This window comes from Azolla caroliniana, unplaced genomic scaffold (assembly GCF_043228905.1).
Source record: "Azolla caroliniana isolate FFs.n. ecotype wild unplaced genomic scaffold, voAzoCaro1.0.p SCAF_4, whole genome shotgun sequence".
Classification (NCBI taxonomy): Eukaryota; Viridiplantae; Streptophyta; class Polypodiopsida; order Salviniales; family Salviniaceae; genus Azolla; species Azolla caroliniana.
In genome coordinates this window covers 22375324-22390324 of record NW_028230439.1, presented here as the reverse complement: position 1 = coordinate 22390324, position 15001 = coordinate 22375324, and the positions used below count along the sequence as shown (strand labels likewise).

At 42.8% G+C, this 15001-nt stretch overlaps 1 protein-coding gene across 1 annotated transcript; it reads right to left on the bottom strand.

The window, feature by feature from the left end:
* Positions 1-8441: 8441 nt before the first annotated feature.
* LOC147865447 (pentatricopeptide repeat-containing protein At4g18520, chloroplastic-like) lies at positions 8442-10103 on the bottom strand. Its single transcript, XM_087318665.1, has one exon. It carries the CDS (start codon positions 10101-10103, stop codon positions 8442-8444), a length of 1662 nt encoding a protein of 553 aa, XP_087174791.1.
* Positions 10104-15001: the final 4898 nt, after the last annotated feature.

Sequence of the window (15001 nt, the reverse complement as noted above, 5' to 3'; positions counted from 1 at the left end):
GGAAGAGGGTATCGTCTCTATAATGCATATGCAATCTTTTTGCATTATAGTGACTCTCATAAGCTCTCAATGCCTACATATTATTACAATGGGTAAGGATTCAAGATGTGTATAACAAGGTCGAAGGTTCAAATCTTGTCGAGGCATAATGTGAGTGTCATCATGACTCTATCTCCCTTCTTTGATGACACGTCTCATGAGTCGTAGGGTTTGTACTAGGACTTGGTTTACGAGGATATTGGCAATGAAATGCGGTGACCATGTTCGCGGCATTGGAAAGTTTTGTTGTAGGTTCCCAAGTTCGATCATTGGGGATATAGCCTAACCAATCAACCAAGTAATACAACTTGTTTTGCATGATTTTAGAATCGAGAATGGCAACAACCTCAAATTCGGGTCCTTCCAAGAACTCAACGGGTGGTGGGGGTATTGTAAGATGGCCCAGAATTGAACTTGTTGTGTAAGGTTCCAAAAAGGGACACATGAAACGCCGGATGAAGATGCATATGCGGAGGGAGGCCAAGACGAAACGCAACATCACTTACCTTACCAGTGATTATGTAAGGGCCAAAACGTTGGTAATCCAATTTACTACAAGGCCGAGTTGTCTTGATGGTGTGTTGGAGAAGCCATACAATATCCCCAACACGGAAAGTTTTGGAGGAGTCTAGGCGATGACTATCAAGACTGAGAGAGAGAAAGAGAGAAAAAGTGATAGAGAGATAATTGAAGAGAATTATTGTATTGAAGCGTAAAATGGATTACAAAGAGTAGGCAACAAAATGGCGTTGAACCAATTTAGGTTTGGGATGGGTGGTAGATCCCTATTTATAAGTAATAGAGAACACTTTAAATATTCTAGGTTATCCTAGAATGTAGAGTAATCTAGAAGATCTCTAGAGTATTCTAGAAGGTTCTAGTGGTATAGAACACTCTAGAATATTCTAGGTCATTCTAGAATGTAGAGTAATATAGAATATTCCTATGATATTAGATTTCATATTCTAGAGACTATACATATAAGAATATTAATACAATGGTTAAGGATTTGACATGTGTACAACAAGGTCGTGGGTTCAAATCCTTTCGAGTCATAATGTGAGTGTCATCATCCTTTCGATGCATGATGTGAGTGTTATCATGACACTATCCCCCTTCTTCGACGACACGTCTCACGGGTCGTAGGGTTTGTATTAGGACCTGGTTTACAAGGATATTGGCGATGAAATGCATTGACGAGTTCCAACATTGGAAAGATTTGCGGCAGGTTCCTAAGTTCGATCATTGGGGGTATAACCTAGCCAATCGACTAAGTAATACAACTTGTTGCGCATGATTTTAGAATCGAGAATGGCAACAACTTCAAATTCAGGCCCGTCCAAGAACTTGACAGGTGGTGGGGGTGTCGTAAGTCGGCCCGGAATTGAACTTGTAGTATAAGGTTCCAAAAGGGATACATGAAACACCGGATGAAGATGCATGTGTGGAGGGAGGTCAAGACGAAATGCAACATCACTTATCTTACCAGTGATCATGTAAGGGCCAAAACGTTGGTGATTCAATTTACTGCAAGGTTGAGTGGTCTTGATGTTGTGTTGGAGAAGCCATACATAATCCCCAATGCGGAACTTTTTTGAGGAGTCTAGACGATGACGATCGACAAGCCTCTTGTGTGTAAATTGAGCATCGTGCAAATTGTGGAGAATGTTAGCTTGAATTTCTTGGAGGCGACTAAGACAATCCTTGGCAGCAGGGTTGGTAGGAACTTCTGGATGCGCATTCATCGTCCACCGAGGATGACAACCCGTATTTGCGAAAAATGGGGAATATCCTGTAGAAGAATGGGCTGAGTTGTTGTAAGCGAATTCCGCCAAGTGCAAAAAAGCAACCCAATCATCTTGTTGATAGTTGATGAAACAACGAAGATATTGTTCCAATGTCTGGTTGGTACGCTCTGTTTGGCCATTTGTTTCAGGATGATAGCCCGAAGAAAGCTTAACTGAAATGTGAAGAAGTTTGAACATGTGCTTCCAAAACTTTGAGATGAATTGTGGACCACGATCACTAATAATATCATCCGGCAGACCATGATGCTTAAATACCTCCCGCATAACGAGATCAGCCGCCTCTTGACTAGTAATCGACTTTGTACATGGCAAGAAATGTGCCATTTTGGTAAATCGATCAACCACTGTGAGAATTGCATCAAAACCTTTTGAAACTGGGAGATCAGTAATGAAGTCCAAGGATATAGACTTCCAAGGAGTTTCCGGAATGGGAAGTGTTTGTAGTAAGCCATAGGGTCGGTGACGAGGATTCTTTGATCGACAACATATATCACAACTCCGAACATAATCCTCAACAAAATGACGAAGGCGAGGCCACCAATAGCGTCGAGAAATTAATTCTAGAGTTTTGTGAACTCCAAAATGACCAGCCATTGGTGAGTCATGGCAATGTTGCAAAACTTGTAGCCGTGGGGGACCATCAGGAACATACAATAAATTTTGTCGAAATAGAAAACCACCATGCCAATAGAACTGACAATAGTCATTACGAGGATTTTTCGACCATGAGCAAGAAGCACGATCCGGGACAATATGATCCAAAACATCCTTGGCGAAATCATCAGTGGCCATATGATCTTGAATGGAATCAAGAAGAGTGGAATTTTCAAGAGTTGTTATGGCGTTAACTACCATTAATCGTAATCGATTAGGACCCAAAAGGATTTGTTTTTGATGCTCAAATGCAGGTTCCCCTAGACGAAGTTCCATATAAGAGCGCCGAGAAAGAGCATCTGCTTTGCCTTGCTGCATCCCAGGGCGATATATGATGATAAAATCGAAGTGAGTCAAAAATTGCGCCCACCGGGCTTGTCGCCGACTCAAGACTCGAGCATTTTGGAAATAAGTCAGGTTCTTATGATCATTGTAGACAATGATCTGCTGAGAAGAACCTTCTAGGAAATGTCGCCATTGTTGAAACGAATCCACGATTGCAAGAAGCTCTTTGTCATGGATCTCATAGTTGATCTCTGCAGCTTCAAACTTTCGTGAATGAAAGGCGACAGGGTGTAGTTGTCCATCATCTCCAGTCTGCGAGAGGACACTCCCTAGTGCAAAATCGGATGCATCAGCTTCGAGGATGAAGCGTTTTGTTGGGTCGACATGTGCTAAGATAGGTGCCGTTGTAAATGCTCGTTTTAAGCTTTCAAATGCCTCGCTGCATCTGAACTCCATATAAATGGTCGATCTTTATGTGTGAGCTGAGTAAGCGAAAGCACAACCTTGGAATAATCTTTAATAAATTTTCGATAAAAATTTGCAAACCCGAGAAAACATTGCACATCACGCACTGAAAGGGGCGTTTGCCACTCTAAAATTGCTTGTACCTTCATGGGGTCCATAGCAATACCATTTGACGATACAACATACCCCAAAAATTCCACTTGATTCTGGCCGAAATTACACTTTTCTAATTTTGCGTAGAGACCATATTCTCGGAGTCGACGTAGTACCTGACGAACATGTTCATCATGCTCCTCTTGGGTCTTTGAGTAGATTAAAATATCATCTAGGTAAACTATAGTGAAGATATCAAGAAAATCTCGAAAAATATCGTTCGCCATATGTTGGAAAATAGCAGGTGCATTCTGAGACCGAATGACATCACTGTATACTCAAAATGTCCATAGCGAGTGCGGAAAGCTGTCTTCCATTCATCCCCCGGGCGAATCCGAACTAGATTATATGCTCCGCGAAGGTCCAACTTCGTGAAATATTTTGCACCACTGAGACGTTCCAAAAGATTCGGGATTAATGGTAGATCATATCTCGAATAGTCACTTTGTTTAGCCCTCGATAATCCACGACCAATCGAAGAGTCCCATTCTTCTTCTTAACGAAGAAGATAGGTGCACTAGTAGGGGATCTAGAATGCCGAATGAATCTATTTGCCAGATTCTCATCAATATATTCCCGCAAAGTTTCTAGCTCTACAGGGGAGAGATTATAAATTGGGCCCCATGGAGGTTCTTTCCCTGGTTGTAAGTCAATAGGGCAGTCGTATGGCCAATGCTCCGGCAATGTATTGGCCTTCACCTTATCAAAGACATCTGAAAACTCCTTGTATTTCTTTGGAAGTTTAATATCCGCCTCATGTGAAGTGGATGATGGAGTTGCTATTATTGCGAAGACGAACATGGCCTCATTCCCCCCTTCCTCTCGCAACTGTCGTAAAGAGATGGGCGATAACTTCGGGGATCTATTATCACATGTAGGAGAGAGGGATGCAGGGTTTGTGCTTTTTTCCCGGGTCTCCTCAATTGTTCTTTTCATCCAATCAATCTTCGGGTTATGGAGTTCAAACCAGGGGAGACCTAGAACTATTGGGTGTTCCGGACTACGAATAATGTTGAAAGAGATTATGCTTGCCAAATTGCCAAGAACTATCCTAATTGGCTCAGACTCCTCGACTATATCTCCTGATGCTATGGGACGTCCATCAATGACTCCTACGGCTACTGGGCTGGGAAACTTATTCAAGAGGATGTTTTGTGACAAGGAAAATTCACGATCCATGAAACAAGAGTTGGCTCCAGAATCTAGAAGGGTAGAGGCTAGGACTTGATGACATGTAGATGTGGTAAGCTCGACTTGTGCTGAAAAAATTAGACTCACTTGATTTGATGAAATGGAACCACGACTAGGAACTAACTCTACATAGCTAGGATGGTCCAGCCAAATGGCTCCTATTTTGGCCGGACTTACTCGTTTAACACATCCTCTAATTGACTCAAGACATCGAATCTATTCTCATGGCATGGACTATGAGGCTTATTTATGTTATTAGAAGTAACAATAGAACTCGATGTAGGGTTTTCATGGGCACTTACTTGGTATACTTGACGCCTAGGTTTATGTGGACAATTTACAGCTATATGTCCTGGACCACCACAATACAGGTAGAGGCGATGCGCTCGACGTCGTTGCTTCTCAGAATCTGATAACGGCCCACGACGTTGTGTTGACTCTATTTCCATCGGAGTGGGGCCATCCCTTGTAATGGGTCTAGAAACTTGTGGAGGCGTTGCGACTACGGAAGCGTAAGTCTGCTCAGGTTGGCGGCGTAACATTTGTTGGCGCTCAGAACGTCGCTCAAATAGGCGATTATCACATCGCACAGCTCGACTAATAGCTTCTGTAAGTGACTGCGGATCTTCAGGGAAAGTAAGAAGAAGATCTTTGACATCGTTTCTCAAACCTTGACGGAATTGATCCATTAAAGCTGCCTCATCCCAAGGGATATCGCATGCCAAGAGACGGAAATCGGTTGCATAAGACGACGCGGGACGATCTCCTTGTCGGAGCCTTCGAATCTTGTTTATTGCTGTCCTAGTGCTGTCGGTGTCTCCGAAACTAGCTTGAAACTCTTTAACAAATGCCTCGAAATCCTCCAGCAATGGTGATTTGTTCTCGAGAAGTGGTGCGAACCATGCTAACGCCGTACCACATAGCAAAGTTCCCACTAATCCCACACGAGCAGCATCAGTTGGATACCGATTGGGATGTAGCTGAATAACTAGATGAACTTGATTCAAAAAGCCTCGAAATAAAGATCTCGTACCATCAAACTTGGCAGGGAGGCTGATCTTTGGCTCTCTAGGGGAGTTCTGAGCCCCCGACGCTTGCTCACGTAATGACAATATAGTCGCCTCGAGTTGATGAACCCGTTGTGATAACTCTTCATATTGTTGAGCTTTTTCGGCGCTCACGTGTTGTAGATCTCCAAGTAGCCTTTGATTCTCATGCTCTAATGCCACAAATTTATTCGTGAGCATGTTGAGCTCAGAAAGAACACGCATGTATTCTTGTTTGCTCACGGACTCCATAGCTTACGAGAGGAGAGGAGAAGGAAGAAGAGAACTTGTTAGGATTTGTGGAAGACGAAGAGATGAAAGGAAAAAAATTGGTTCAAACTGTCAAGACTGAGAGAGAGAAAGAGAGAAAAAGAGAGAAAAAGAGATAGAGAGATAATTGAAGAGAATTATTGTATTGAAGCGTAAAATGGATTACAAAGAGTAGGCTACAAAATGGCGTTGAACCAATTTAGGTTTGGGATGGGTGGTAGATCCCTATTTATAAGTAATAGAGAACACTCTAGAATATTCTAGGTTATCCTAGAATGTAGAGTAATCTAGAAGATCTCTAGAGTATTCTAGAAGGTTCTAGTGGTATAGAACACTCTAGAATATTCTAGGTCATTCTAGAATGTAGAGTAATATAGAATATTCCTATGATATTAGATTTCATATTCTAGAGACTATACATATAAGAATATTAATACAATGGTTAAGGATTTGACATGTGTACAACAAGGTCGTGGGTTCAAATCTTTTCGAGTCATAATGTGAGTGTCATCATCCTTTCGATGCATGATGTGAGTGTTATCATGACAATGACGATCCGCAAGCTGCTTGTGTGTAACTTGAGCATCATGCAAATTGTGACGAATGGTAGCGTGAATTTCTTGGAGGCGACTAAGATAATCCTCAACAACAGGGTTGGTAGGAACGCCTGGATGCGCATTCATTGCCCACCGAGGATGACAACCCATATTTGCGAAAGAATGGAGAATATCCTGTAGAAGAATGGACTGAGTTGTTGTAAACGAATTCAGCCAAGTGCAAAAAATCAACCCAATCATCTTGTTGGTAGTTGATGAAACAACGAAGATATTGCTCCAAAGTCTAGTTGGTACGCTCAGTTTGGCCATTAGTCTCGTGAGTCAAAAATTGCACCCATCGGGCTTGTGGGCAACTCAAGACTCGAGCATTTTGGAAATATGTTAGGTTCTTATGATCGTTGTAAACAATTATCTGATGAGAAGAACCTTCCAGAAAATATCGCCATTGTTGAAAAGAATCCACAATTGCAAGAAGTTCTTCGTCATGGATCTCATAGTTGATCTCTGCAGGTTCAAACTTTTGGGGATGAAAGGTGACAGGGTGTAGATGTCCATCATCTCCAAACTGGGATAGGACATTCCCTAGTGCAAAGTCGGATGCATAAGCTTCAACGATGAAGCATTTTGTTGGGTCGACATGTGCTAAAATAGGTGTTGTTGTAAATGCTTGTTTTGAGCTTTCAAATGCTTCAGCTGCATCTGAACTCCATATGAATGGCTGAGTTTTTTGTGTGTGAGTTGAGTGAGCGGAAGCACAACCTTGAAATAACCTTTCATAAATTTTTGATAAAAATTTGCAAACCCGAGAAAACATTGTACATCGCGCACTGATAAGGGCGTCTGCCACTCTAAAATTGCTTGCACCTTCATGGGGTCCATAGCAATACCATCTTATGATACAACATACCCCAAAAATTCCACTTGATTCTGGCCGAAACTACACTTTTCTAATTTTGCATAGAGACCATATTCTTGTAGTCGACGTAGTACCTGACGAACATGTTCATCATGCTCCTATTGGGCCTTCGAGTAGATTAAGATGTCATCTAGGTAAACTATAGTGAAGATATCGAGAAAATCTCGAAAAATATCATTTGCCATGTGTTGGAAAACTGCAGGTACATTCATGAGACCGAATGGCATCACAGTATACTCGAAATGTCCATAGTGAGTGCGAAAAGCAGTCTTCCATTTATCCCCCGAATGAATCCGAACTAGATTATATGCACCGCAAAGGTCCAACTTCGTGAAATATTTTGGTCCACTGAGACGTTCCAAAAGATTCGGGATTAACGTTAGAGCATATCTATTCCGAGTAGTCACTTTGTTTAGGCCTCGATAATCCACGACCAAATGAAGAGTCCCATTCTTTTTCTTAACGAAGAAGATAGGTGCACCAGCTGGGGATCTAGAGTGCCAAATGAATCCGTTTGACAGATTCTTATCGATATATTCCCGCAAAATCTGTAGCTCTACAGGGGAGAGATTATAAATTGGGCCCCATGGAGGTTCTTTCCATGGTTGTAAGACAATAGGGCAGTCATATGACTGATGCTCCGGCAATGTATTGGCCTTTACCTTATCAAAGACGTCTAAGCACTCTTTGTATTTCTTTGGTAGTTTAATGTCCGCTTCATGTAAAGTGGGTGATGGAGTTGCTACTATTGCGAAGATGAACATGGCCTCGTTCCCCCCTTCCTCACACAACTGACGTAGAGAGATGGTCGATAACATAGGGGGATCTAGTATCACATGTCGGACATTCAAGGGATGCGAGCTTTGTTCTTTGTTCTTTTCATCCAATCAATCTTTGGGTTATGGAGTTCAAACCAAGGGAGACCTAGAACTATTGGGTGTTCTGGACTGCAAATAATGTTGAAAGAGATTATGCTTGCCAAATCACCAAGAACTATCCGAATTGGCTCAGACTCCTCGACTATATCACCTGATTCTATGGGACGGTCATCAATGACTCATGTGACTATTGGGCTCGGGAGCTTATTCAAGAGGATGTTTTGTGACAATGCAAATTTATGATCCTCAGTATATCCCTGTTCTATGTGCCCATTGATGAGAGCACTCCATGTTACCACATCATGCTTGACTAAGGCATTGGACACCACACATGCGTCTAATATAGCCCCCTGCTTGGAGTACATGTTGATGAGAGAATTGCCAACTACAATGTCCTGTTCATGACCGTTTTCAACAATTTGAGCATGCATTAGTTTTCCACTAGTCATAGTACCAGGCATAAAAAAGATTTGCAAGATGATAATAAAAGTAACTGTACTTGGCTTCAAACCTTGCCATTGCATTTGCAAAAAATATTGCAAAGCAGCATCTCCATTTCCATGCGCCACGCACCCTGACAGCATTGCATCCCATGTCACTACATCTCTTTTGTAAAGCCCCTCAAATACACTGCATGCATCCGATAGACTAAAGCAGTTATTATAGAAATCAATAAGTGCAGTACCGATGGCCTTATCCATTCGAATTCCTGTTTCTATAAGATAAGCATGAAGTAACATCCCATCACCTAGGCACTCATTTGTGCTAAAAACTTTCACAATGCTGAGAAAGGTCACCTGCGTCACCTCGATGACTGCCATGCCCATTTGAAGGAAAAGATCAAACGCACGTTGGTAAATACCATGATGAATAAATGCATCCATCATTGATGTCCATGTCACTGCATCCTTCTTAGCTAAACTAGAAAACACCGCCCATGCATCCCGAAGGCTTCCATGATTCGTATACATGTGAATCAAACAGCTTCCGATAAAACCATCTGCATGAAACCCATTCTCAACCACATTCATATGAATGATTTGCCCTTCATTCCAAGCAGACATCACCATAGAGCATGCTTTGATGGCACTGGAGAAGATAAACTCATTGGGCTTTAGCAGGCCTTCGTGTTGGAGGTGATTGAATAGATGTAAGGCCTCCAGGCTATTCCCATGCTGCACACATGCTGAGATCAAGGTCCCCCAAGTTATCAAATCTCGGCATGGGGACGACAGTACCTCCAGAATTCTAAAAGCATCCTCCATACTCGCACATTTGGCATACATACCCAAGAGGGAGTTCCCTATAGATGGAGTAGTACATTCCAGTCCGACATGAATGATGTGGGCATGGATGAGCCTGCCAAGCCGCACATCGCCTAGGCGAGCACATGCGGTGAGTGCAGAAGACAAGACATGGACATCGGCATGGGCATTGGCATCCATCATGGCGGCATAGCAAAGCTGGTCGATCCGCCATAAGTCATGATCATGGTCATCATGGTGATCATCCTCAACATGGGAATGATGATGAGCTGGCCCTGACATAGCAGAGATGATAGCACTCCACGTGAAAGCATCGGGTGAGGGAATGCAAGCGGTGAAGACATGGTTAGCATCGGTGAGGCTACCGTAGAGGGCGAACATGCGAATGAGGTGATTGGCGAGGAAGGCATGGAGAGCGAGGCCAGATCGCTTGAGCAGGCTATGATAGATGTGGCGATAGGACTCCAGGTCTTTGCTCTTCCCAAAGCGATGAAAGAGCCAGTAGCAGGAGGAGATGCTGGGCATAAGTAGGAGGGAGGAGGAGCAGGGGACCTGCCATTCCTTCTTCTCCTCCATGGTTCCATGGGAGCTCTGCTCTCTCTAGGCTTTCTCTTTCATTCATGCTCTCTCTCTCTCTCTCTCTCTCTCTCTTATTGGGCCTACTACTTATTCATAGGTCCAGCATGAGACATGCCCCTTGTGTCGAGACTTGTATTGGTTCTGTTGCATGGAACCAGTAGGGTTTAGGGTTTTAGGATTATGTATTACAAGGTCTTGGGTTTAAGCCCAGGTGAAGCCATCATGTTTATGTATTCATGACACTATCCCCCCCCTTTGAGAATGACGAGTGGAAGGTGGCGTTAAGAATGTAGGGCCCGGTTTGTTTGGATAGCGGCGATGGAAGTCGTCGACAAGAGCTTGAGAATTAGAAACATTATTGACGGGTTCCCAAGTGCGATCAATCGGAGGATAGCCTACCCAATCAACCAGATAATAGAGCTTATTCCGCGCAATCTTAGAATCAAGAATAATTGCTGCCTGTTGGGAGACAGGTCCCTCCGGATGGGAAGGGAGAAGAATAGTGCTGAAGAACAAACTTGGCCGAGGCCGATAGGCCGAGGCCGAAACCGTATGAGGAGTACCCGACTACGTAGAGCCGGATGGTGCAGACCTGGTGAGAACCGGATGAGGAGTACCCGGCTACGGAGAGCCGGATGGTGCAGACACGGTGAGAACCGAATGAGGAGTACCCGGCTACGGAGAGCCGGATGGTGCAGACCCGGTGAGAACCGGATGAGGAGTACTCGGCTACGGAGAGCCGGATGGTGCAGACCTGATGAGGAGTGCTCATCGGATGAAGAGACATATTAGTAAATATTTTTATGAGAGCCCATCATGGCTATATTTGTAAATAGCCGAAAAGTCATATTAGTATAAATATGACTTAGGGCAAACTTTTATGTTGTTGTTGTTGTTGTTGTCATTGTTGTTGGTGCAAGAAGAAGAGAGTGCACGTAACTGTGTACAGAGAGAGAGAGAGAGAAAGAGGTTGTTGCCTCTGTTGTAACCGCCGCCTGTGGCGAAGATCGTGAGCACGAGGTCGTTGCCTCCGTGAATTCACTGTTGTACATTCTAGCATAGTGATAGTTCGCAACCTGTGGGCTGCTGTGGTTTTTTCCCTAGTTTGGGGTTTTCCACGTAAACATCCTGTGTACTCTTCTCTTCTTTGTGTCGTTCATTATTTCCGTTTTCTGTGTGTGTGTGATTATAAGCTCGGTTGTGGCCGAGCGTTGTGCATAAGGAGCGTTTGAGTTCCGTTACTGCCTCATATTCGGGGTCGTTAGCAAGTTGGATAGAGGGAGGAGGTGGCACGACACGATTAGGAATGGAAGAGGTGCGACAAGGTTCCAAAAGAGTGCTATGAAAGACTGGGTGAAGTCGCATGTGTGCTGGAAGATTAAGACGAAAGGTTGCATCATTAATCTGCGTAGTGATGAGAAAAGGACCTAAGCGCTGATAATCGAGCTTCTCACATGACCAGGTAGTTTTGATGTGATGACGAAGCAACCATACTTGGTCACCAACCTTAAAAGGAGACTTAAGACAATGATGATCTGCGTTGGTCTTATGTTGTGCTTGAGTTGTCTGAAGATTTGAAGATAGTGCTAACTGGATTTAGTGTAGTCGATGAAGGTGATGCTTAGCACTAGGTTTTCGTGCGACCTTGGGAAGATCCAAGATACACCATCGAGGATGGTTGCCGGTGTATAGGCAAAGAAAGGTGTTACAACCTTGGTAGAAGAGCGTACCGTGATATTGTATGCAAACTTAGCAAGATGTAAAATATTACTCCAATCATCTTGTTGATAACTGATGAAGCATCGAAGATACTGCTTGAGCGTTTGATTCCTGCGCTCGGTTTGTCTGTCGGTTTGTGGATGATAAGCTGAAGAGAGTTTACAGGAGATTTAGAGGCCTGCCCATAGGTGCTTCCAAAAGTGAGAGATAAATTATGGACCACAATCGGTAATTATATCGTCTAGAAGATCATGATGGTGAAACACTTCACGCTGTCGTGAAGATCCGTCACTACGCGCGGATCGTGAGGCGGAACCGCCGGGGTTCTGGACAAGAAGGATTTAGAGTCGATACAAGCTTTGGCGAGAAAGTATTTAAGATAGATTGGGAAAGAGAGAAGTTGACATTAAACGATTGAGAAAGATCGATTGAACTTTTTATCTTCGGATTTAAGAAACAAGTTACACCATCGATTTGATAACGAATTTCTTCTTCTTAATTTCATAATAAAAAAAAATCGTGTTTTTTCTCCTCCCCCTTCTCTCTTTTCTAGATGCTCTCATGCATATGATGCATGTGAGGGTACAAGACATGCATAAATTGCATGTTTGCCATTTGGCGCTTATGTATTACATGTGGTGCATGATAACCATGTCACTCCATTTTAGCTCTCATGTATGAGAATTTCCATTCAAAAGTACAATGATAGAAATATAATTTCAACTAAATAGCATGGCTTAATGGTAAGCCAATTGACTCCTAACTTGGAGGTGCAAGGTTCGAATCCTTACTTGCCCTCCTTGTATATGTAAATATGTATATATATATTTATATATTTATTTATCTAGTCGCCGGACGCTGGTTCGCCGGATGCCGTCGCTGGATACCGGTGCCGCCGCCGGATGTCGTCGCCGGATACCGGTGCCGGATGCCGTCGGATCACTATTGCCGGATTGCCGTCGGATCATCGTTGCCGGTTTGCCGCCGGATCACCAGCTCCATCGCCGGTCCGGTTTTGGTTGGCCAAAACCCTTTACGAGAAGCTAGCCCACCTCCATTCTTAGTTCAAGTTACCTTGAACTCTCTATACTCCACACATAGACACAAAGATAATATCTTTTGCTCCACCTTATATATGATGAGAGCTGTATTTGTCGTGCCTATGTGGGATATCTCACAATTTTCTCCTTTCTTTTTACAAACTTTATACCCTCATATCTTGACATTTAGTTGTCCGTTTCTCGTGTAATAAAGTGCATTCGAAACCTCCATCATTTTGTACTTAGATATTAAATCTATTTAAAATGTTATCTTTACAATTATTGTACTACGTGATTCATACTCGATTTCGTACGTTTTATGGGATTTTCACACTATTGCCGAAAATCTTCACGACAACGCATAATGATATCTACGGTTTCCTGACTATTGATGCTATTTACACATGGTAAAAAATGTGCCATCTTGGTAAATCGATCCACTATTGTTAAAATAGTATCAAAGCCTTTTGAAGGTGGCAAATCCATAATGAAATCCATAGAAATAGATTGCCATGGCTTGGTTGGAGGCGGTAATGGTTGTAACAAGCCATAAGGATGATGCTTGGGTATTTTGGCTCAACAACAAGTGTCAAATGTACGAACATAATGTTCGACAAAGTTTTGCAAATGAAGCCACCAAAAAGAGCGCTTCACCAACTCCATGGTCTTGGCATTACCAAAATTTCCAGCCATAGGCGCATCATGGCAATGCTCTAATACTTGAAGGCAAGGTGATTCATCAGGGATGTAAAGGAGATTCTTGTAAAAGAGTAAGCCATCTTGCCATTTGAAGTCCTGATCGTGTTGAGATGACCCTTGCAATGTGGAGCAAGATGCATGGCTTGGATTAATGTGGGTCAAGACATCCTTAGTGAAATTATCGGAGTGAAGTCGTTGGCGAATAGTATCAACAAGGCATGAATTATGCGGTGTGGCATAAACTGTTGTTGCTTGTAGTTTTGATGGTCCTAGGAGAATTTGCTTTTGATTGTCAAAGGCTGGATCTCCAGGTCGAGGTGCAAGATATGAACACCGAGATAGAGCATCTGTCTTCCCTTGTTGTTTCTCGGGGCGGAAAACGATATTGAAATCAAAATGAGTTAGAAATTGTGCCCACCGAGCTTGTCTCCTTTTTAACACTCAAGTCATTTGAAAATACGTAAGATTTTTGTGATCACTATAAATGATGATTTGATGAGGCGATCCTTCCAAGAAATGTCGCCATTGCTCGAAAGAGTCGACCACAATTAGCAACTCCTTGTCATGCACTTCGTAGTTTACCTCCGCAACAATAAATATTCTTGAGTGAAACACGATTGAATGAGATTCCCCGACCTTGCCTGGTTGTGATAGGATACTCCCCAATGCAAAGTCCGACACATCCGCCTCAATGGTAAATGGCTTTTCGGGATCAATATGCACTATGATAGGAGTTGATGTGAATGCCTCTTTCAGTTGAGTAAAGGTTTTGTCCGCTTCAATAGTCCAAAGAAACGCTTGATTTTTCTTGGTGAGTTGGGTGAGAGGCAACACAATCTTTGAATAATTCTATATGAATTTGTGATAGAAGTTAGCAAATTCAAGGAAACATTGGACGTCTTGAACAGAACGCGGGGGTTGCCATGAAGATATCCTTGGATGAAATAATATAACCCAAGAATTCGACTTGTTCGTTGTCAAAACTACACTTCTCAAGTTTAGCACATAGACCATACTTTCTTAAGCGGTCAAGTACTTTCTGGACATGTATATCATGCTCCTCTTGTGCTTTAGAGTATTTATCAACAGATCATCTAAATAGATGATGAGAAGGTATTCAAAAAATCCTGGAAAATGTCATTTGCCGTACGTTGGAAAATTACGGGTGCATTTGTGAGCCTGAAAGGCATGACTGTATACTCGAAATGACCATACCGAGTGCAAAATGCAGTTTTCCACTCATCTCCCAATCGAATGTGAACAAGATTATATGCACCCCTTAAATCAATCTTTGTAAAATGCTTTGCCCCACCAATGCGCTCTAAAAGACCGGAGATTAAAGGTAGAGCATACCTATTTCTTATGGTGACTTTATTTAATCCCCGATAGTCCACAACCAAACGAAACAAACCGTCCTTTTTCTTCACCAAAAATATT